Source organism: Saccopteryx bilineata, chromosome 1, assembly GCF_036850765.1.
Source record: "Saccopteryx bilineata isolate mSacBil1 chromosome 1, mSacBil1_pri_phased_curated, whole genome shotgun sequence".
Lineage (NCBI taxonomy): Eukaryota > Metazoa > Chordata > Mammalia > Chiroptera > Emballonuridae > Saccopteryx > Saccopteryx bilineata.
Genome location: NC_089490.1, coordinates 356,085,223 through 356,110,415, shown reverse-complemented (window position 1 = coordinate 356,110,415; position 25,193 = coordinate 356,085,223). Strand labels below are relative to the sequence as shown.

General features: G+C 43.3%; 1 protein-coding gene across 1 annotated transcript; it reads right to left on the bottom strand.

Moving 5' to 3' along the window:
- Positions 1–686: 686 nt before the first annotated feature.
- WEE1 (WEE1 G2 checkpoint kinase) lies at positions 687–24,131 on the bottom strand. The gene is made up of 11 exons (XM_066250929.1): positions 23,427–24,131; positions 21,990–22,195; positions 19,835–19,898; positions 19,468–19,640; positions 18,574–18,695; positions 15,718–15,864; positions 7,108–7,203; positions 6,933–7,018; positions 4,893–5,063; positions 4,655–4,800; positions 687–2,004 (listed from the first exon to the last, which is right to left on the bottom strand). The coding sequence occupies exons 1-11, from the start codon at positions 23,991–23,993 to the stop codon at positions 1,851–1,853; spliced, it is 1,932 nt and encodes a 643-aa protein (XP_066107026.1). The 5' UTR covers positions 23,994–24,131; the 3' UTR covers positions 687–1,850.
- Positions 24,132–25,193: the final 1,062 nt, after the last annotated feature.

The following is a 25,193-nucleotide window of genomic DNA, read 5'->3' as shown; positions in this document are numbered from 1 at the left end:
CAGGCAGTGGCGCAGTGGCTAGAGCGTCAGACTGGGATGTGGAAGGACCCAGGTTGGAGACCCCGGGGTTGCCAGTTTGAGCGCGGGCTCATCTGGCTTGAGCAAAAAGCTCACTAGCATGGACCCAAGGTCACTGGCTCGAGCAAGGGGTCACTCGGCCTGCTGAAGGCCCTCGGTCATGGCACATATGAGAAAGCAATCAATGAACAACTACGGTGTCGCAACAAAAAACTGATGATTGATGCTTCTCATCTCTCTGTTCTTGTCTGTCCCTATCTATCCCTCTGACTCTGTCTCTGTAAAAAAAAACAACAAAAAAACTAAAGCTATTTTAAACTATGTTGCTATATTTCTAGATCAAAAGTATAATATGCATGTGACATAAAATAGTAAATAATTTATAATAAATTAATATTCAAGATTGAGGTGTAAATTTTTTCTTAGATCACAAAATGTAACTAATATGGACTAAAACTCAATGTTTCATATTCTATCAAAAATGTGCCTTCTGCTCTAGCCAGGCAGCTCAGTTGGTGAGGGTGTCATCCTGATACCCAAGGTTGCAGGTCTGATCCTTGGGGCACATACAAGAATCAATGTAAGTGGAATGTTTCTAGTATTCCCTATATAATGGAGATAAAAGAAAATAGGCACCAGAAAGATATAGACAAATAAAGTAAGCTCAGAGTGACTTTTAATATGCCAATCAATGTTAATAAAACACAAGTCAAACAGACAAGTGCAAACATGTTTTAAACCAAAATCAATAGGAAAATAAACAATAGACAAATTCCCCACCCCCCACATCTATTAGCCAGTACTATTAGTCAAATGGCTAATCACAGATAAAATATATTTTATGAAAAGCTTGGAATAGTCAGAAGTCATTCTGGCATTTCAAACAGCTATGTACAGTATTACCAAGATTAGTTTATATACACAAATATAGAAGAGAAACTGGGCAAAACAGTTAAAAACAGACTAACAATACAATAAAGTACAAAACTTGGATGAAGAGAGGAAACATTTTTTAAAGTCAGGGAAGGGCATCATCAGAAAAAATTACAAAACCAACCATCTTTATACTACATTAATACAGCATTCCAAAAGGGGAAAACGGTGCATTTCTCCAATGCACTAGCTTGAAAGTTCAAAGGGGGGAAAAAGGCAAATAGTTGCTTTTTATCAAGAGCAACTATGTATTTCACATAATTGTTTGCAAAAGAAAGCCTATTAACAACAATGATTGTTTAATGCTACAATTTTACAGCAAAGACAAAACTAAAATAGCAGCAAATTCACAAGGCAATACTTCCACAGAATTATTCCATGGTTCATACAGTGCCTAAAAGTGCTCCCAGTTGGATATACAAGTATAATTCACAATTAAAAAAATATATATATATGACTGACACACAGGTACATTGAAGGCTAAGTAGTAACTGATTCTCTTAGCATTTCCCTTTTCGAAGGGAGAATGTTTGTAATAAAGCCCTTGAGTCCTTTTTACCAGTCACTACGAGGAAGGATACCTTTCATCACAATGCAACAGCCAACTATAAGCAGCAAACCACCAGTGGTTAAACCTGGAAAGGCCAATGTAACATCCAACAGTGACTGACATCCTTACAGAAGACTAACTGGTAAAACTAGACAAAAGCCTGATAGAGCACTGGTCAAAATACAGCTTTTAACTGTAATTCACAAATAAAAGTCCTAAAATGTATTTCAGTATAACTACTGACACCGATTTTGAGAAAGTAATAGCAAACTGGATTCTAGCAGTGATTTCAACCTAGCTTAGCTTCCTCTTGTCACAGTTTTTTTAGGGGAGGTGGGAAATGAGTAGTTCAGTATATGGTAAGGCTGACAGAGCGGTTCATTTTCTTTCCTATAAGGCGAGATGTTCTATTACTCTGGGTGGTGGACCTAGTGGCCATCCGGTCAGTGAAGAGTACTCTTTCCTCGGCTGCAGCTTTTGCCATCTGGGCTTTCTTGAGTTCTCTATAAACATAAAAATAGAAAATAAGACTTTTTACCTAAATCCTATAAAGGGAGGATTCTTTTTTTTAATTAATTAATTTATTTATTTTTCTGAAGCTGGAAACAGGGAGGCAATCAGAGAGACTCCCGCATGCACCTGACCGGGTTCTACCTGGCATGCCCACAAGGGGGCGATGCTCTGCCCATCTGGGGCGTTGCTCTGTTGCAACCAGAGCCATTCTAGCGCCTGAGGCATAGGCCACGGAGCCATCGTCAGCTCCAATGAAGCCTTGACTGCGGGAGGGGAAGAAAGAGACAGAGAGGAAGGAGAGGGGGAGGGGTGGAGAAGCAGATGGGCACTTCTCCTGTGTGTCCTGGCCGGAAATTGAACCCGGGACTCCTGCACGCCAGGCTGACGCTCTACCACTGAGCCAATTGGCCAGGGCCTAAAGGGAGGATTCTAAGAGGCCAAACAAAAACTGTATTATCAGCTGGGAGATCTTTGCATGTCATCATTATTCTAACATGCAATTGAGAAGAGGAAAAAATACAGTATGACACTTTAGCTTCTGTTCAAATAACTTAAATTTATAATCTATTTGTGCTATCAGAATTAAAATATATACACTTAAATACAATTAATAAAGATGCTAGTAATGACTGGGTTTTAATAAAAACTTCAGAAAGAACTCTAAACTCTTACATTGTAAAAATATCTTTACATAAGAGATGAAAGGAAAATTCTAATTCCTATCTGTACGAACGGTATCTATCAAAATAGTGGCAAATAAATCTTTACATATTTCAAGTCAGATTAGGTTAGAATCAAATTGGTAGTAATAAAACAAATGAACTCGGGCCTTGGCTGGTTGGCTCAGTGGTAGAGTGTTGGCCCAGCATGTGGATATCCGAGGTTTGATTCCTGGTCAAGATACATAAGAGAGGCTCTCATCTGCTTCTCCACTCCCCCTCCCCCAATCTCTCTCTCTCTTCTTCTCCCACAGCCATGGTTCGAATGGTTTGAGCAAAGTTGGCCCCAGGATGCTGAAGATGGCTCCATGCCTCTGCCTCAGGTGCTAAAATAGCTTGGTTGCCAAGCAATGGAGCTGTGGCCCAGCCAGGCAGAGCACTGCCCCCTAGTGGGCTTGTGGGGTGGATCCTGGTAAGGGCGCATGCAGGAGTCTGTCTCTGCCTCCCTTCCATTAACTAAATAAAAATAATAATAATAAAAAAGAAGCAACAAATGACTGCACACCTAAAGGCAGGGGTCCCCAAACTTTTTACATAGGGGGCCAGTTCCCTGTCCCTCAGACCGTTGGAGGGCTGGACTATAAAAAAAAACTATGAACAAATCCCTATGCACACTGCACATATCTTATTTTAAAGTAAAAAAACAAAACGGGAACAAATACAATATTTTAAATAAAGAACAAGTAAATTTAAATCAACAAACTGACCAGTATTTCAATGGGAACTATGCTCCTCTCACTGACCACGTGAGAGAGATGCCCCTTCCCGAAGTGCGGCGGGGGCCGGATAAATGGCCTCAGGGGGCCGCATGTGGCCCGTGGGCCGTAGTTTGGGGACCCCTGCCTAAAGAGAACAACTAGGAGGAACAATTAATTTATGTTACTTGATGCTCCTCTCTCTTCCTCTCCCCCCCCAAATCAATGAAAAAAATTAAAAAAAAATAAAGCAAATGAATTAAACTTATTCCAATTACCTTTGAAAATGTCAAAGGTCATTTACATCAAAATATGAGAATCAGCTACTAACCCAATCAACATTAATCTCATCATTTCCTGAAAATTAGTTTCACAATGTTTCTAGGCACTGGCAGAATGGCTAATGTGGCTAGACCAGTGGTCGGCAAACTCATTAGTCAACAGAACCAAATATCAACAGTACGATGACTGAAATTTCTTTTGAGAGCCAAATTTTTAAAACAAACTATACAGGTAGGTACATTACTTATCAAGGTAGCATCTGCACGCGGTCTTTTGTGGAAGAGCCACACTCAAGGGGCCAAAGAGCCCCATGTGGCTCACGAGCCGCAGTTTGCCGACCAAGGGGCTAGACCATTGGCCCAGTATGCGGAAGTCCTCGGTTCAATTCCCAGTCAGGGCACACATGAAAAGTGACCATTTGCTTTTCTTCCCGTCCTGCTCTCCCTTTTCTCTCTTCTCCTCACACAGCCAGTGGCTTTAATTGTTCGAGCGTCAGCCCCAGGCACTAAGGATAACTTGGTTGATTCAAGTATCAGCCCCAGATGGGGGTTGCTGGGTGGATCCCAGGCTGGGCACATGTGGTAATCTGTTGATCCCTCCTCTCACTTAAAAAAAACAAAATGAAGAAACTAACAAACAAACAAACAAAAAAACAATGTTTCAAGGAATTCTAATTTATGATAAGAGTTTGGGGGAGCTAAATATAGGCTCACTTAGCTATGGCTTGGGGATTATCACCACTTGCAAATATATGTTACTTTTAGAAAAATTTTATGTCCATCATAATTTTAAAGTTTACAAACAATACAAATTTAAGGCAGAAGTCTCCAAACTTTATAACATCCAAATCACTATATCCTTCACTGACAGAAAGCCTAAATCATCACATTAACATTTGTGAACTAATGAAAACAACAAAGTAAAAACAAAAAATCCTCACTTACTTCTGCAAAAGTGAATTTTTGAACTTTTCAGCATTCAATTCTATTCGTAATTGTTCTGCACTTTTTCTAGAAGCAGAAAGCAGCACTGAATGCTTTACCAGTGCCATTGCTGAAGGTCTTCTCTCTGGATCTGGATGAATCATAACCTTAAGAAAAGAAATAAAATTAAGGCAAAAATATGTGACTTAGTAAAATACTGAACTATATCAATAAAGTACTTCATATATAAAATACTCACCTTTAGCAACTCTGTAAATTCTTGGGAAAGCACTTGTGGAATCCGAGGTAATCTACCCTGTCTGATTTCATGCCACTGATCTCCATTTCTGGGGAGAGGTTCAGCACCAGCAGCACATACCACTGTGAGGGCAAGGGCAAAAATATCTGCTTTTGGTAGATGGGAATAATCCTGTAAAATTAAGGAAAAAAATGTAAGGAAATATAAAAAATTGTCAAAATAAGGTAAGATTATACCTCATAATGATTTATAATAGTTGAGAAACAGGACAAAATTAAAATATTCAATGCCACATTGAAGTTTAGGACCTATTCAGAGAACAAGTAAATTTGGGATAATTATACTAATTATAAAGTAATATACACTTGATCTGTGGTGGCACAGTGGATAAAAGATGACTTAGAAAGGTAAGGTCGCCGGTTCAAAACCCTGGGCTTGCCAGGTAAAGGCACATACTGGAAGCAACTACTAGGAATTTCTGCTTCCTGCTTTTCCATTCTGCTTTCTCTCTCTCTCAAAATTAAGAAATTTTTAAAAAACCTAAAAAAATATTTTTATACACTTCAGGAGGGAGGGGTGGTAAATGTATTTCTAAAAGCAATGTTTCCTCTATCATTAACCCAATTCAACCCTCAGAAGACATTTCTATCCCTCTAGGTGCATTTGTATGAAAACACAAAACATACATACACTGAAAATAAATACACCTATACATATAAGATACAAATATACATAATAAGAACAATGTTCATATAATTTATTTGTTCTACTTGTTATATATTTAAAATTTTTATTTATTGATTTCAGCAAGAGAGGAAAGGAAGTGGGGAAAGGAGGGGGGAAAGGAGGGAAGAACCTCGAGCTGTTCCTGTATGTGCTCTGATTGAGAATCGAACCAGCAACCTCCATACCTCGCGACAATACTCTTAACCAGCTGAGCCATATGACCAGGGCGACTTGCTCTATTTTCATTCTAAACTAATTAAGAAATATTTCATCCCTCTTCAAAACAGTATTAACTGTGAGCTATAATTTATATAATCATTCCTGTGTTACTAAATACTTATTTACATTGTTCTTTGTATAGGAATATTTCAGTAAGACTCAGAAATTCTGGGTCAAAGTTCGCCTGATTTTAAAATGTTACTAGTTATTAATATACTTAGCTCTCCAAAAATGCCATGCCAATTTAAATTTCCATCAGTAGTGTATGGGAACTTCTCTTTTACTACAACTCCAATGTTGAACATTTTAAATCTTTACTTTTACTTGCTCTTGCTTCAGACTTTTTATTTTGTATTACTATTCAGTTATTAGCTTATAATTTAACACATCTGCATTTATACACTTATCAAATGCTAATAAGTATTGTAAAGTAAATGGCTTTTTTTAAGTGAGAGAGACACACAGACAGACAGAAGGAAGAGATGAAAAGCATCAATTCATCGTTGTGGCACCTTAGTCGTTTACTGACTGCTTTCCTACCTGTCCCTTGACAGGGTTTTGGGGGGAACTGCAATTCAGTCAGTGACCCCTTGCTTAAGCCAGCGAGCTGGTGCTCAAGCTGGCAACCTTGGGGTTTTGAACCTGGGTCCTTGGCATCCCAGGTTAACACTCTATCCACTGCACCACAGTCTGGTCAGGCTGGGTTTTTTTTTTGTTTTTGAGAGAGAGAGAGAGAGAGAGAGAGAGAGAGAGAGAGAGACAGGAACATTAAGCTGCTCCTCAATGTGCCACAACCATAGAATCAAAACCAGCAACCTCTGTGCTCCAGGACAATGCTCCCATCAACCAAGCTATCTGGCCAGGACTTAAATTTTTTTGTACTGATTGACTTATTTTTAGAGAGATAGAGAAAGGAGGGGAGAGGGGAGGGGAAGGAAAGCAACATTCATTTGTTGTTTCACTAAGTTATGCATTCTTTGTGTGTGCCTTAACTGGAGATCAAACTCGTAATCTTGTCATTTTAGGAGGACGCTCTTGACACACTGAGCTAACTGGCCAGGGCCACAAATGGCATTATTAAAGAAGAAAATTTACCTCCTGCAAAACTTCATTTGCAAGAAAACGGCTATCACCCTCTTCAACTTGTGGACTAGAGATTCTTGTTACATGTCCAAGATCACCTAGAAGTATTGAAAAAATACATCAAAGAGTTAAACACACCAGCATCTCTCTATTTTAAAACAATAATCTGGTTATCTTTCTTTCTTACCTATTTTAAAGATAACTTTGTTGGATATCAAGTCATCTTCATCTCCATCTTCAGAGGTAGCATTTGGGATTGAGGTTCGAGATATGAAAATATTACCTGTCAAAAAGTTATTTAAATAAGCCACATTAATAACAGAATATCCAAAGTTCACAACTGGGACACATCAGAATCATCCAGAAAGCTTTTAAATATATAGATTCTTTTATGTTATAACCCAAACCCAAGGAAAGTGAGAGTCTCAGCATGGAAAATGAGGTTTTATTTTCTATAAATATATTTTCTGGCCTAGCACTGTTCCTTGAACACTTAGAAACCACTACATGATTCTCTTCACATCTGCATACTGATCTTCAGAGGTTTTAACTATTCAGAAACAATACAAAAGGCACTAAGAGTAATTTGTAATGCTGCCAAAGTACAAATTTTAATCTAATGCTACAGGACTGGTGTGAAAAGAATGAGTCATGTACCTGTTGAGTTTGGCTGACCATATAGCTAGCGTCTTTTATCACATCGTGGCTTTGTGGTTCACTATTTCAGCTCAATGAACACTTTTTTATACTTTGTTATCTTCAAATTTGATTAAGCTTGTAACTAATGTAGTTTTAGTGGCAGATTTCATTTTAATAGTTTTATCAAAATAGTACTGAACTTATGATAGTCAAGTCATCTTCCCAGTTTTGTTTTATGTATACATAGGACAACATATTTTGTGGTGGTATTTATAAATTTGAAATTTGAAAACTTAATTATTTTCAACTTCTGTACTTACAATACAAGGGTCTACTATGTTTGACACTTAATACCCTAGCCCAGTGGTAGTCAACCTGGTCCCTACCACCCACTAGTGGGCATTCCAGCTTCCATAGTGTGCGGTAGCGGAGCAACCAAAGTATAAATAAAAAGATAGATTTAACTATAGTAAGTTGTTTTATCAAGATTTATTCTGTCAAACTTAGCGAAAATCCGACATAAAGTACTTGGTAAGTAATTATTAGTAGTATATGCTTTAACTTGCTGTAACTCTGCTTTATAAATTTTATAAAGTAAAGTTACTTCCCTACTTGCCAAGCAATGGAGCAGTGGCCTTAAGATAGGCAGAGCATTGCCCTTTAGGGAGCTTGCCAGGTAGATCCCAATGGGGGAGCGTGCAGAACTCTGTCTTTCACTTAAAAAAAAAAAGTAGTATTATAAGGCCCTGGCTGGTTAGCTCAGTCAGTTAAGAGCATCATCCTGCCTGACTAGGCGGTGGCGCAGTGGATAGAGCGTCGGACTGGGATGCAGAGGACCCAGGTTCGAGGCCCCAAGGTTGCCAGCTTGAGCGCAGGCTCATCTGGTTTGAGCAAAAAGCCCACTAGCTTGAACCCAAGGTTGCTGGCTCCAGCAAGGGGTTACTCGGTCTGCTGAAGGCCCATGGTCAAGGCACATGTGGGAAAGCAATCAATGAACAACTAAGGTGTTGCAACATACAATGAAAAACTAATGATTGATGCTTCTCATCTCTCTCCGTTCCTGTCTGTCTGTCCCTGTCTATCCCTCTCTGACTCACTCTGTCTCTGTAAAAAAATAAATAAAATTAAAAAAAAAAAAAAGAGCATCATCCTACAACAATATGGTTGCAGGTTTGATCCCCAGTCAGGGCACATACAAGAAACAACCAAATAAGTACACAACTAAATGAAACAACTAAATGGAAAAACAAGTTAATACTTTTCTCGCTCTCTCAAATCAACGAGGTTGGGGGGGTGGGGGAATAAGATACTAAAGAAGATACCAGTAAGTGGAAGCATATACAGTGTTCACGGATAGAAAGAACTAACATCATTAAAATGTCCATACTACCCAAAGCAAACTATAGATTAAACATAATTCCTACCAATGGCATACTTCACAGAACTATTATATGGGACCACAAAAGATCCCAATTAGCTTCAACAATCTTGAGAAAGAACAAAGGTAGAGTTATCACACTACCTGATATCAAACTATACCATACTAATCCAAGACATACTATAGTAGTAAAATCATACTAATCAAAACAGCATGTGCCCTGTCAGGGTACCTCAGTTGGTTGGAGCGTACTCCTGATATGCCAATGTTGCAAGTTCCATCCCACACACAAGAGTCAACCAATGAATGCAGAGATGGGTGGAATGGTAGATGTTTCTCTCACCCTTCCTCCTCTCTCTCTAAAATTAATAAATTTAAAAAAACTGTTTTGGCCCTGGCCGGTTGGCTCAGCGGTAGAGCGTCGGCCTAGCATGCGGAGGACCCGGGTTCGATTCCCGGCCAGGGCACACAGGAGAAGTGCCCATTTGCTTCTCCACCCCTCCGCTGCGCTTTCCTCTCTGTCTCTCTCGTCCCCTCCCGCAGCCAAGGCTCCATTGGAGCAAAGATGGCCCGGGCGCTGGGGATGGCTCTGTGGCCTCTGCCCCAGGCGCTAGAGTGGCTCTGGTCGCAACATGGCGACGCCCAGGATGGGCAGAGCATCGCCCCCTGGTGGGCAGAGCGTCGCCCCTGGTGGGCGTGCCGGGTGGATCCCGGTCGGGCGCATGCGGGAGTCTGTCTGACTGTCTCTCCCTGTTTCCAGCTTCAGAAAAATGGAAAAAAAAAAAAAAAAAAAAAAAACTGTTTTGGCCTGACCAGGCGGTGGGTAGAGTGTCGAACTGGGATGCGGAGACCCCGGGTTCGAGACCCCGAGGTCGCCAGCTTGAGCGAGGGCTCATTTGGTTTGAGCAAAAGCTCACCAGCTTGGACCCAAGGTCGCTGGCTCGAGCAAGGGGTTACTCGGTCTGCTGAAGGCCCACGGTCAAGGCACGTATGAGAAAGCAATCAATGAACAATTAAGGTGTTGCAATACACAACGAAAAACTAATGATTGATGCTTCTTATCTCTCCGTTTCTGTCTGTCTGTCCCTGTCTATCCCTCTCTGACTCTCTCTCTGTCTCTGTAAAAAAGAAAAAAAAATTTTTTAAAGTATGTCACTGGCATAAAGAGACTCATAGATCAATGGAACAGAATAGAGCCCAGAAATAAATGTACTCCTTTATGGTCAACTGATATTTGGCAAAGGGCACAACATACAAAGGGGTAAAGGCAGTCTATTCAATAAATGTTGGGTGTTGGGAAAATTGGATATATGCCCCCCCCCAAAAAAGAGAGAGACTAGACCACCATCTTATACAAACCATATACAAGAAAAACTCAAATGACTAAAATGTAAAATTCAAAACCATAGAACTCCTAGGAAAAATACATGCAGAAAAATCTTGGACATCTACCTTAGCAATATTTTTTTTCTGGTATATCTCTTCACGTAAGGGAAACAAACAAAAAACTAAACAAATGGGACTATGTCAAACTGAAAAGTTTTTGCACAGCAAAAGAAACCAACAAAATAAAAAGACAATCTACTGAATAGAACATATTTGCCAACGATAACTCTGGTAAGGTTTAATATCTAAATTAAAAAGAGCCTGACCTGTGGTGGCGCAGTGGATAAAGTGTCAACCTGGAAATGCTGAGGTCGCTGGTTCGAAACCCTGGGCTTGCCTGGTCAAGGTACATATGGGAGTTGATGCTTCCAGCTCCTCCCCACCTTCTCTCTGTCTCTCTCACCTCTCTCTGTCCCTCTCTGTCTCCCTCTCTTCCTTTCTCTCTCCTCTCTAAAATGAATAAATAAAATTAAAAAAAAGAAAAAAAGAGAAACACTATTTAAAAAAAAAGAAAGAAATCAGACAACTTAACTTCAGAAAAAGAAACAAGTCAATTAAAAAGTGGGCAAACTAAACAGACACTTCTTCAAGGAAGACCCAGAGATGGCTAACAGACATATGTAAAGTTGTTCAACATCAGTTATCAGAGAAATGCAAATCAAGGCCCTGGCCGGTTGGCACAGCGGTAGAGCGTCGGCCTGGCGTGCAGAAGTCCTGGGTTCGATTCCCGGCTAGGGAACACAGGAGAAGTGCCCATCTGCTTCTCCACCCTTCCCCTTCTCCTTCCTCTCTGTCTCTCTCTTCCCCTCCCGCAGCCGAGGCTCCATTGGAGCAAAAGATGGCCCGGGCGCTGGGGATGGCTCCTTGGCCTCTGCCCCAGGTGCTAGAGTGGCTCTAGTCACGACAGAGCGATGCCCCGGATGGGCAGAGCATCGCCCCCTGGTGGGCGTGCCGGGTGGATACCTGTCGGGCGCATGTGGGAGTCTGTCTGCCTGCCTCTCCGTTTCCAGCTTCAGAAAAATAAAAAAAGGAAAAAAAAAAAAAGAAATGCAAATCAAAATGAAATACCACCTCACATCTGTCAGAATGGCTATCATCAATAAATCAACAAGTGTTGTCAAGAATGTGGAGGAGGCCCTGGCCGGTTGGCTCAGCGGTAGAGCGTCGGCCTAGCATGCGGAGGACCCGGGTTCGATTCCCAGCCAGGGCACATAGGAGAAGCGCCCATTTGCTTCTCCACCCCTCCGCCGCGCTTTCCTCTCTGTCTCTCTCTTCCCCTCCCGCAGCCAAGGCTCCATTGGAGCAAAGATGGCCCGGGCGCTGGGGATGGCTCTGTGGCCTCTGCCTCAGGTGCTAGAGTGGCTCTGGTCGCAACATGGCGACGCCCAGGATGGGCAGAGCATCGCCCCCTGGTGGGCAGAGCGTCGCCCCATGGTGGGTGTGCCGGGTGGATCCCGGTCGGGCGCATGCGGGAGTCTGTCTGACTATCTCTCCCTGTTTCCAGCTTCAGAAAAATGCAAAAAAAAAAAAAAGCAAAAAAAAAAAAAAAAAAAAAGAATGTGGAGGAAAGGCAACCCTAGTGTACTGTTGGTGGGAATGCAGACTGATGCAATCACTATGGAAAACAGTGTGGAGTTTCCTCAAAAAATTAAAAACTAAATTGCCTTAAAACCCAGTAATTCCACTTCTGGGAATATACCCAAAGAAACCTGAAACACTAATATGAAAGAATGAAAGAATATATGCACTCCTATGTTCACTGCACCGTTATTTAAAATAGCTAAGACATGGAAACAACCCAAAAGCCCTTCAATAGATGAGTAAGATATACAATGGAATACTACTCAGATATAAAAAGAAAATGAATCTTACTTTTTGCAATATCAAGTTTGGACCCAGAGCCGAGATGGCGAACCTTTTTATAAAAACTGCCCACTTCTGCAGTGCTGGTCAACCTGGTCCCTCCTGCCCACTAGTGGGAGTTCCAGCTTTCATGGTGGGCCAATGGCGGGAGGGACCAGGTTAACCAGCACTGCAAAAGTGGGCGGTTTTTTATAAAAAGGTTCCCCATCATGGACCTAGAGGGTATTATGCTATGCTAAGTGAAATAAATCAAAGAAAGACATACCATATGACTTTACTTACATGTGGAATCTAATGAACAATATAAATAAACTATATAGAAACACTCAGATACAGAGAACAAGACTGACAGCTGTCAGAGAGGAGGGGGGTTGGAGGCTGGGTGAAATAGGTGAAGGGATGAAGCAACACAAATTGGTAATTACAGAACAATCACAAAGATGTAGATTCAGCATTGAGAATATTTATAGTCAATGATATTGTGATAACAATGTATGGAGCCAGGCAGATGCTTGAAGCAGTCAGTGGGGGAAACGACTGTGTAAAGTACATAATTTTCTGTCCACTTTGCTGTACATCTGAAACTAATACAAAATAATATTAAATATAAGCTGTAATTGAAAAAAATTAAAAATGTAAAGAACTCAGGTTAAATGGGAAAAATAATTGTATGATCTGGCTATCAGATGCAATTACAATGTGCTGATAAAAAAGGTAGAGATAGTTGACTTTAAAAAAACCATAAAACTATTATGGCATTCTGATAAAATGAGAGGGATTTGCACAAAGATGTTATTATAAGATTCACTTGCCTTTTTTTTCTGTATTTTTCCAAAGTTAGAAGAGGGGAGGCAGTCAGACAGACTCCCACATGCACCCAACTGAGATCCACCCAGCATGCCCACCAGAGGGCGATGCTCTGCCCATCTGAGGTATTGCTCCGTTGTGGCTGGAGCCATTCTAGCGCCTGAGGCGAAGGCCATGGAGTGGTCCTTAGTGCCCAGGCCAACTTTGCTCCAATGGAGCCTTGGTTGCTGGAGGGGAAGAGAGAGATAGAGAGGAAGGAGAGAGGGAGGGGTGGAGAAGCAGATGGGCGCTTCTCCTGTGTACCCTGGCCAGAATCAAACCCAGGACTTCCACATGCCGGGCCAATGCTCTAGGGCTGAGCCAGCCAGCCAGGGCCTCACCTGCATTTTTTTAAGATAAAATAATTATAATGCATGTTCCATTTTCATGGTATTTTATAGGCTAGAAATACCACCATATATGTATAGCATTAAGATATCAAAGCGTTTTCACATCTCAGTTTTTCACTAAACTGTTAGCAACACAGGCATTTTTTATACTGTAGAGCCAAAGATTAATAGAAGAGTAGGTATTTAGGGGTTTTTTTTGGTCTGGCTTGTCGGTATTTTAAAATAATTTTAACATGTACTGTATTTCCCCATGTACAAGATGCACTCTTCCCCGAAAATTCTGTGGTCTAAAAACTGGGTGTATCTTATACAATGGTTGTAGGTTTTTTATTTGCATTTTGTTTTATTTCGCTCATTGTTGAAGACAATGATTTGTCATCAGACATAAATGAGGACAAGTTAATGGAGAGGAATTTTGATAATAATGAGGAGTTGTATGAACTTTATGATAAATAAAACTTCAGTTCAGTAACTTTATGTAAAAAATTTTTTTTGAAATTTTGGGCTCCAAAATTAAAGGTGCATCTTATATTTATACATGGGAGCATCTTATACATGGGGAAATACCGTTCTTATTACTACTATTGTAATAACTTTTCAGTTTAAGCTAAAATTATGTAAGTTTATACCTTGATTGGTACCACTACACCTTTAGTTTGAAATCTGTCTTTGAAAGAGTACTCTGATGTTGTTATTCTGAGCCATAGTAGGTCTACTGGCACCATTTATATATAAAAACCGATTATTTGGCTGGAAAAGTCTAACATGAAAAGAAAAAATAAAACCACTATGTGTATTTCTATTTTCCAGGCCTGATTCACTTAAAACCTTAATTAACACTTTGTTAAAAAATGATTTTAGTGGGAGAAGAACAAAGAGAAAGGGAGAGGAAGAGGGGAAGGAGGAGGGGGAGGGGAGGGAGGGGAGGGAGAGAGAGGGAGGGAGGGGGAGGGGGAGAGGGAGAGGGAAAGGGAGGGGGAGAGAGAGAGAGAGAGAGGGAGAGAGGGAGAGAGGGAGAGAGGGAGAGAGGGAGAGAGGGGGAGAGGGGGAGAGAGAGAAAGAAACAGAAACAGAGATCTGGTCCTGCTCGTGCCCTAACCAGGGATTAAATCAACAACCTCTGTGCTTCAGGACGATGCTCTAACCCAGGGGTGGTCAACTTTTTTATACCTATCTACCGCCCACTTGAGTATCTCTGTTAGTAGTAAAATTTTCTAACCGCCCACCGGTTCTACAGTAATGGTGATTTATAATGTAGGGAAGTAACTTTACTTTATAAAATTTATAAAGCAGAGTTACAGCAAGTTAAGGTATATAATAATAATTACTTACCAAGTACTTTATGTCAGATTTTCCCTAAGTTTGGCAGAATAAATCTTTATAAAACAACTTACTATAGTTAAATATATCTTTTTATTTATACTTTGGTTGCTCTGCTACCGCCCACCATGAAAGCTGGAATGCCCACTAGTGGGCGGTAGGGACCAGGTTGACTACTACTGCTCTAACCATCCAAGCTAGCTGGCCAGACTTAATAAAATTAATACCATAATACATGCAACTTTGTTTTCTGAGTCATACAATAACCATTTTTATTCTTTTACAGATTAGAAATACTATCACATTTGTATAGTACTAACTTTTCAAAACTTTTTCACATTTTATTCTAATAACCCTGATAGCAGGGCCAAGTTTAATTTATAATTACAGTTTTACAGTCTACAAGAGGCTTTAAACAAAGATCACACTTTGAGACTGAGTAGTTTACACAAGACGCCCCAAATTTTTTCAGCTCCTAATAAAAATTAGGTCACTAAATCAAATTTTGGGGGGTAATGAGATGAATGGAAATCATAAAACAATACTAGTAAGTTGGCCAAAGATCTTTTAAGCTAACAATGAAAAACCATAATGGCTCTGGCCAACTAGCTCAGTGGTAGAGCATTGGCCTGCTGTGTGGATGTCCCAGGTTTGATTCTGGTCACAGTACACAGGAGAGAGAACCATCTGCTTCTCCATCCCTCCCCCTCTTGCCTCTCTCTCTTTCTATTCCACTCCTGCAGCCATGGCTCTACTGGAGCCAGTTGCTGGCCTCTGTCTCAGGCACTAAGAAGAGTTCAGTTGCTGGGCAACGGAGCAATGTCCCAGATGGGCAGAGCATCACCACCCAGTGGGCTTACCCGGGGGGATCAGGTTTCTGTCTTTACCTCCCTTCCTCTCACTGAATAAAAAAGAAAAACCATACTAAGATATATATAATTTCATACTGTTTTAAAGAAATCATTTATTCTCTATAATCCTATAGAACACAGGTCAGAGGATATGTAGTACTTACTAGGCTTTATATCCATGTGAACCAAAGACATTGAGTGAATATACCTCAAGCCCCGACCAACTTGCAAAAGGAGATCCTTCAACTCTGCTTCTATAAAGTAGCTCATGCTTCTGTAGTTTATACTTACAGCATCAGCTAAACTTCCACCTAAGAAACATGAAAAAAAAAAATAGCATTTTCTTCTTTCAGACACAGTCTTACTTTTCTTCCTTGTATCTTTACCGAGACAAATGACATTTTATAGGACCTATTCCTTTCAATCTGCTTGTGAAATAAAACTTTTACTTCCTTTTTCAATAGGTAATACACTCACATAGGTACAAAATATAGTCTCTGTAATCCATATACCCCAGCAACCCACTTGGTTCTTTTTCCCAAAGAAAACCAGTTATGTTTCTTATGCATTCTTTTCAACTCCTTTTTATGTAAATACCTTTTTTTTTTTCAGAGAGAGAGAGGGATAGACAGGGACAGACAGACAGGAACGGAGAGAGATGAGAAGCATCAGTCATTAGTTTTTCATTGCGTGTTGCAACACCTTAGTTGTTCATTGATTGCTTTCTCACATATGCCTTGACCGCGGGCCTTCAGCAGACCGAGTAACCCCTTGCTGGAGCCAGCAACCTTGGGTTCAAACTGGTGGGCTTTTTTGCTCAAACCAGATGAGCCCGCACTCAATCTGGTGACCTCAGGGTCTCGAACCTGGGTCCTCTGCATCCCAGTCCAACACTCTATCCACTGCGCCACCGCCTGGTCAGGCGATACTTTTATTATCTTGAAAATAGTTCTTTACCAATACATAAAGACTATTCCTTTATTATGTTTCTACCAAATTCCACTGTATAACTGAATGGTAATGCATTAACCAATCCTCTATTTGATCAACATTGTAAATACTTTCTAAGCCTTTGCTTAGCTATATATACCTTGGTCTAAGACATAACTTTGTACATTAGTCATTTCACACATATTTAGTATATCTCCTAGAAACCCACTGCTGCGTCAAAGGGCATATACAATGTAATATTTACATGCATAGTTTATTTAAGTGTGTAATACTATTTTATCACATATGTTTCTGTAGCCAATAGGGCCATTTTTATTTATCCTCTGTAAGAAAGTTTAGGCCTGACCAGGCGGTAGCACAGTGGATAGAACGTCGGACTGGGATGTGGAAGGACCCAGGTTCAAGACCCCGAGGTCGCCAGCTTGAGCGCAGGCTTATCTGGTTTGAGAAAAAGAGAAAAAGCTCACCAGCTTAGACCCAAGGTTGCTGGCTCGAGCAAGGGGTTACTCGGTCTGCTGAAGGCCTGCAGTCAAGGCACATATGAGAAAGCAATCAATGAACAACTAAGGTGTTGCAATGAAAAACTAATGATTGATGCTTCTCATCTCTCTCCCTTCCTATTTGTCCCTATCTATCCCTCTCTATGTCACTGTAAAAAAAAAAAGAAGAAGAATCAAAATGGAGACCTCTTGTGGTAAAAATTTAATGAAAAAGGGACCCAAGTTGGTCTTGAAGGACATGAAATTAAAGGCTATACATAAGTCCCAAGTTGAACTCTATACATGCTTATTTTGTTTTTCTTGGAGGGAACTAGAGAATAATTTACTTAATAGGAGTCTTGGTGAATTGTAGTGGTAAACTAGATCTGATAGATGGGAGAGGGCAAGGTTACAGAATGCCTTAAAAAACAGCTGAGTTTAGATCAATGGAGAATTACTGTCATAAGTACTGTTATCCATGCTAGCAGTTCATATAATGAAAGGGAAGGCTAGATGCAGAAAATGTATGTTATTAACTACTATATCCCACATACCATGCCAGGCACAAGAAATATCAAAATATGTATGGCAAGACTAGTGTCCTCTCACAATCAGTTTAATTTGAGTAACTAGCATATAAATAATTTGCCCTGTTCTACAACTGAGGTAGAAGGAACAAGGTTTCTATTTTTTTTTTTTTAACAGAGACAGAGAGAGAGTCAGAGAGGGAAGATAGGGACAGACTGACAGGAATGGAGAGAGATGAAAAGCATCAATCATCAGTTTTTCATTGCGACACCTCAGTTCATTGATTGCTTTCTCATATGTGCCTTGACAGTGGGCCTTCAAGCAGACTGAGTAACCCCTTGCTCAAGGCAGCGACCTTGGGTCCAAGCTGGCGAGCCTTTGCTCAAACCAGATGAGCCCGCGTTCAAGCTGGCAACCTCGGGGTTTTGAACCTGGGTCCTCCACATCCCAGTCCAACGCTCTATTCACTTCGCCACCGCCTGGTCAGGCCCCAATCTTTATTTAACATTAGGTAGGCATTACTTGCCCTTGAAATTATGTCAGCTTCTGGTCTTTGATTTTTAAGAGATAAAAGAGACACAGACCCCTGGCCGGTTGGCTCAGTGGTAGAGCGTCGGCCTGGCGTGCAGAAGTCCCGGGTTCGATTCCCGGCCAGGGCACACAGGAGAAACACCCATCTGCTTCTCCACCCCTCCCCCTCTCCTTCCTCTCTGTCTCTCTCTTCCCCTCCCGCAGCTGAGGCTCCATTGGAGCAAAGATGGCCCGGGCACTGGGATGGCTCCTTGGCCTCTGCCCCAGGCGCTAGAGTGGCTCTGTAGTGGCTCTGGTCGCAACAGAGCGACGCCCTGGAGGGGCAGAGCATCGCCCCCTGGTGGGCGTGCCGGGTGGATCCCAGTCAGGTGCATGCGGGAGTCTGTCTATCTCTCCCCGTTTCCAGCTTCAGAAAAAAAAAAAAATACAAAAAAAAAAAAAAGAGAGACAGACTTAAGATAAAAGTAAGTATTCCTTCAGTATTCATTCATTTGACTCAGAAGTTTACAAAGGAACTATTATGTTACTCACCATTACAATACTCATTCTGTATGAGCATATGATCATCTTCTGCCCATGCAGAGAAATACCGAACTACATGAGAATGCTGTCCAAGCACTGCATGAGCATATACTTCTCTCAAAGCGTTCTGCCTAGGAGAATTTTGAGAATAGAATGATAAATCATTTTTATTCAAGTCTAAATTAAATTTACCTGAAACTTCATGAAAGAAACTTGACTTCCATATCTACCATTAAGCTATAAAACAACTTGCTTAAGAGAGAAAGTTAAGACTTTGCCAGATTTCTCCAAAATATTCCTTCCATTAAAGAATGGCAGTTAGAAAGAAGCAACCTTACCAGTTAGGTTTCAAAATCAGATAGCTTATATTATGTTACCAAGTCCAAATAGTAACTAATGTTATAAAATAAAAAGGATCTGCTTGACCAGGTAGTGGCGCAGTAGATAAAGCACTCGACTGGGACACAGAGGACTCAGGTTCGAAACCCTGAGGTCTCCGGCTTGAGCACAGGCTCACCAGCTTGAGTGAGGCATCACACTGGGTTGAGCCCAAGGTCACTGTCTTGAACAAGGGGTCACTCGCTCTGCTGTAGCGCCCCCAGTCAAGGCACGTATGAGAAAGCAATCACTGAACTAAGAAGCTGCAATAAAGAACTGCTGCTTCTCATCTCTCTCCCTTCCTGTTCATCTGTCCCTCTGACTCTGTTTAAAATAATATTTAAAAACAATAAAATAAAAAGGATCATTTTTATAATACTAATTTATAATAATACAATCTTTTCCTGATTGTATTAGAACCTCTCAAAAGTTAGAGAATTAGATTCAATGCCTGATGACCTAAAACCTAATATCTTTAACACCATATGGAACAAAAGATTAAAAGACAAAAATTTTAAAACATACTCATCAACAGAGCCGGCCAATGGCTTTTTTGATCGCTTAATGGCATAAATGCATCCATCCAGTCTCTTCACACATTTAAACACAGAACCAAATTCTCCAGAGCCAATTTTCTCTAGCTCATGAAATTCTGTCGTATACCGTGACTTCATATTGCTTTCAGTAATTGTAATTCTCTGTAATAAAAAGTGTAATGATATGCATAACACAAAGACAAAAAACTGATTTTTTGCTATGGTGATAGCACTTATGAGTAAAATTTTTAAACTATATTGTATGTTTTAATGCTTACTTAACACGTATATATGTAACTTGCTAAGAAATAGAAAATCAAAGTTCAAAAACAAGAAGGAAATTAAAAGCTATTTACTTTAGCAGGTCTTGTTTCATCTTCAAACTCATAATCACTGGCTTCCATCTCTTCACCACAGGAACTGAAAATTAATGTATTTTGTTCATTAATAAAACAGAAATATATCAACTACAGATCCAAAACTTTTCCTAATAGGTGCATGGTGACATGAATTTTAATGAATGAAAACAAATAAGAGCCTGACCAGGCAGTTGCACAGTAGATAGAGCGTTGGCCTGAGACGCTGACTCAGGTTCAAAACCCAGAGGTAGATGGCTTGAGCACAGGTTTGTAGTAACAACCCCAAGGTCACTGGCTCCCCTGGAGTGCCCCCCCCCCAGAGGCACATATGAAAAAGCAATCAATTAACAACTAAGGTGTTGCAACAGAGGTGATGATTCTCATCTTTTTTTTTTTTTTACAGAGACAGAGAGTCAGAAAGAGGGATAGACAGGGACAGACAGGAACGGAAAGATGAGAAGCATCAATCATTAGTATTTCGTTGAGCATTGATTGCTACACCTTAGTTGTTCACAGATTGTTTTCTCATATGTGCCTGGACCGCAGACCCTCAGCAGACCAAGTATCCCCTTGTTCGAGCCAACGACCTTGGGTCCAAGCTGGTGAACTTTTGCTCAAACCAGATGAGCCCCGCGCTCAAGCAGGCAACCCAGGGGTCTCGAACCTGGGTCCTTGGCATCCCAGTCCAACACTCTATCCACTGTGCCACCGCCTGGTCAGGTGCTTCTCATCTCTTTAACTTCCTGTCTGCCTTTCCCTATCTTCCCCTCCTCTTTCACGCACACTTAAAAAAAGAAATAAAACAGAAAAGCATTTAATTTTGTAATTAGAAAATGCAGCTCAGCTATGCCTCCTGTGCTATGATACAGTGAATAGAGCGTAGACCTGGGATGCTGAGGTTGTGGGTTCAAAACTCAGGGCTTGCCTGACCTGTGGTGGCGCAGTGAATAAAGTGTCAACTTGGAAATGCTGAGGTTGCCGGTTCAAAACCCTGGGCTTGCCTGGTCAAGGCACATATGGGAGTTGATGCTTCCTGCTCCTCCCCACCTTCTCTTTCTCTCTTTCTCTCTCTCCTCTCTATAATGAATAAACAAAACAAAAAAAAAAAACTCAGGGCTTGCCCTGTGAAGGCACATACAACAAGCAATCAGTGAACTAAAAGTGTAGCAACTATGAGTTGATACAATTCTTGTTCCACCCTCTTCCTCTCTCTGTAAAATCAATTTTAAAAATCTTAAACAAACAAACAAAAAAACCCCACAGTCCTGGCCGGATATCTCAGTTGGTTAGAGCATCGTTCTGAAGTGCAGAGGTTGTGGGTTTGATCCCCAGTCAGGGCATATACAGAAACGAACTGATGTTCCTGTCTCTCTTACTCTCTCTTAAAAAAAATAAAACAAAAAACAGCTCAGCTGATGAAAATGTGATCCCTATTGAGATATGCCCATTAACCATAAGCCAACACCACCAACCATATGAAAATTAAAGTCTTTCTCAATCAACTCTCTCTGGCTACCTCATTTTTGACACCAGTGGGTTTTTTACCAGCTGTCTAGACTTTTTAAGAGGTGGGAAGACAGAAACAAAGATCTGTTCCTGTATGCACTTACTGGAGATCAAATCAGCAACCTCTGCTCTTCCCAATGACCCTCCAACCAGTTATCCAGCCAGGATTCTAGAATTTTTCTTTTTTGAGAGAGATAAGCATCAACTCATAGTTGTGGCAGCTTAGTTGTTCACTGATTGCTTTCTCATCCCTGCATGGGGGTTAGTGGGGGGCTCCAACTGAGCCAGAGACCCCTTGGCTCAAGTCAGCGACCTTTTGAGGCTCAAGCTAGAGACCTTGGGGTCATGTCTATGACTACGATCCCACTCTCAAGGCAGCAACCTTAGGGTATCGAACCTAGGTCCTCAGGGTCCAGGCCAATGCTCTATCCACTATGCCACCGTTCCAGATATTTTTTCTTCCCTTCTCATGCCATTGCTTTTCCACAGCTGATTAATTCCTACCTATCTCTGCTGATAAATAGGTTCTAGTAATAGTGAAAAATTGCAGAACATAATCCCATGTCATTTAGTTAAAAATTAAATTTTTGTAAGTATACTAAACCAATCTTTGGTAGCTGGGGAATCAAAATATTGAATAACTCACTCATTCCAGTAAGTTCTCTTTCTTCTACGACACTGTCCTGAGGAATAAAGTAACACCGAGTCTGGTGTAAAAGGATTGATATTCACTTGAGGCGTCTGTCGAATGTCAATTTCTCTTTTTCCTGATTTTTCTGTATCCATGAATAGAGAACCACCTCGGAGTTTAACAGAGCTGGAATCAATTCCTCGTGCTTTGGAAAGCAAGCTCTATGAGAGGGAAAAGAAAGTTTTTAGAATCCATATCCTACAGACAGTCTTCACAATCTGTCAACAAGCCTCTCTCCTGGCTGAACGTGTAAGTGAAAGAAACACAAGCCTTGAAATACTAGAGTGTATCAAATAAAATAGTTAACTTAGGAGTCTGAAACGGGCTGTTAACCACTTTTGAAACAGATTGCCAAGTAAGGTCTAGATCCCTAAAGAGAATGAACGCATACTAAAATTTAAGTTCATTCCAGAGGCTATAAGTTAACAAAGCCTTTCTAAAAATAGAAAGCAGCCTGGGAGCCCCGGGAAAGCTCTCCCCTTCCCCCACTTCCCAGCTACAGAAGGCTCTGAGAAGCCGACCTCCACGGGGCTCCGCCCTCACTTCCAGAGGGATCTCCCTTGGGCAAGTCGAATCAACAGTAAAGCGCAAAAGCACACATCTTCCTGAAGTAGTCTTACTCACTTAAACAGGTACACTTTCCATATTATCCTTACAAATGGGATACTTGCCTTAATTTCGGGAAGTGTCCGTTTTAAAATGTTACTTCTAAAGTTCTACAAGTGGTAATCAGCATATTTTCTTGCCACTTAACAAACAGGTGTTGAACGCCTACTTTATATTTCATTAGAGGCTTAAATGCTACTCTGATTTACAAGTCTGTAAGACTAAATGTTTGGGAGGCTAGCCTTTTCTCCCCTGTCCAAGCGCAGTCTCACTCTCTACCTCCAACTTTCCCCGTTATGGTGACATGACACGCAATGATAAGGGAACGAGAATTATTTTAGCCGAACTCCTGCGTGCGCCGCCCCAACTACAAGACAGACGACAGCGTTTAAAAGGCACCGTCCGGTCGCGGCGCCGGGGAGTGTCAGGTGGCGGCCAGCACCCTTCCACCCCGCGTTATCGGGGCCACACTGGCCGCCGCCACGTCGGGGCAGCCCCCATTTGGCGGGCGTTCAATCGGGAGCCACCTGACGGCACCGATCAGCCCCTCTGAAACATGAAGTCCCCGATGAGGCCCTTTGTTCGGTTACATAATCTTAACGGACTACTTCTGGGCAGGGCCCAAAAGAAAGGCTGCCAACTTTGTGTCGCGGCGCTGGAGTGAGGGGGTGCGGCCGGGCGGTTATGTAACCGAACCCGGGCAGCGCCGCGCTCCACTCACCGCGCCTCGGCTTTTTTAAAGGCCGGCCTGGCGCGGGCTCGGGGCGCCCGGCCCCGCGTCCTCACCTTGGGGGTGTGCGGCGTGTCAAAGAGCCGCAGCTTACGGAAGGTCTTGTGCGGCGGGGTGCCCGGGTGGTCCGGCGGCCGCGGGCAGGGGCCCTCGCTGGCCCTGCGGTCCCCGTACCCGCGTGGGGACTCCGGGCCGCCGCAGCGCACCGGCGAGAACGAGCTGCACAGGAAGTAGGCGGCCGCCGGCGACTTGACCGGCGACGAGGAGCCGAAGCCCTCCTCCTCCCACGAGTCGCCCTCGGCTCCAGCGCCGGACGCGTCCGCGCCCGGGGAGGCGCTCTGCAGCAGCATGTCCTCTTCCAGTTCCCCGGGGCTGCCGGGGGCAGGGCCGGGCGAGCGGCGGCCCTCGGGCCCGGGCTCCGTGGGGCTCCGCGCAGGCGGCAGTGGCGAGTCGGGCTCCTGAAACGCTGAGTCCTCCCCGGTGCTGTGGCCGCTGCCCTCCTCCTCCTCTTCTTCCTCCTCCTCGCAGTCGCTGCAGGGCGAGAAGATCAGCTTCTGCCGCAAAGTGCAGGACATCCCGGCGCGGCGGGGCGGCGGCGGCTGCTGCCGGCTGAGGAAGCTCATCGCGACCCTGGGGCCTGAGCGGAGAACCGGAGAGCCGGGACTCGCGGAGTCCAGGACGCGGCCGGCCCAGGGGGCGGGTCTGCCACGTGCGACTGGGTGCGTCTGGAGACCGCGGCGGCGGATCTGCGTGGCGGTGGGTTGCGGCTCCGGGGCGCTCAGGGTTGCGGGCGGCGGCGGGAGCGGCGGCACCTACGACGCGGACTGTCCGGCAGAGGTGGGGCGACCAGGGCGCCGAGGATGTGGTCTCCGCAAGTCCAGCCGCAAGTTCGGGCTCCGCGGCTTCCCGCGACCGTTAGCCACGTGACGGATTGGCCCACCAATCCCCGCCCAGCCCCGGGTTTGAAAAAAAGGAGGGCGCGACGTAGCCCGCGGGGGAGGAATTAGCTACGTGATTTTGGCGCGAACCGCTAGCTCCGCCTGCCACTGGGCGCGGGGCCCGGCCTGGGCGGGTGCTGTGCCGCGGGCCAATGAGAGGGTCGGACCGCAGGCATATTGGCCTGGCACCGCCCCGACGGGGCCGAGCTGGGGAGCCGAGGCGGCACCTCTGGGAGGGGCGGGTGGAGCTGTCCTACTCTAGGCCCAGCCGAACGCTGGCCTGAACGCGGCCTCCTCGCGGCTCCTCCGGCGCTCCGGGATCTGCAGTGTGACTACGGGTCGGGGCGAGCGCAGAACCGCAGTGGTCCTCCGACACTGCCGGAGGAGACGTGCCTCCAGTCCCGCGCCCGGGTGTTGTGGGCGTGCCTAATGGCGAGCACGTTCCCGGGTGGAGGTCTGAGCCGGAAATTACTCCGGTCGCAGGACTTGTCCGAATTGTGTGAGCCAATTGCTGAGGCCGATACCGACATCGGCAAGACGGAAGCGCAAGTTCTCGAGGCGAAGCCACCGGTTTTGGGCCACCCCTAGTCCCTCAGTTTTACCTCGGGGCTCCCTGGGTCGGGGGGTCCTCTTAGGATGGGGTGTGCCTCCAGTGAGGTGACCTCCCGGGCTTTGGTCCCCTCTACAGTCTGTCCACCCCAGACAAGTCCACAGTAAACATAGACCCCGCACTTGGTCCTAGCGCGAAAATCCAGTGCACACCGCGCGTCCACAGTGTTTGTTTGCCAGCCCGTGGGCAAATGTTGGCAAAACGGATTGGCCTAGTTCGCTGCAAACTTCAACACAACTGGAGAAAAAAATTCCTCTAGTACTCCATCAAATTGT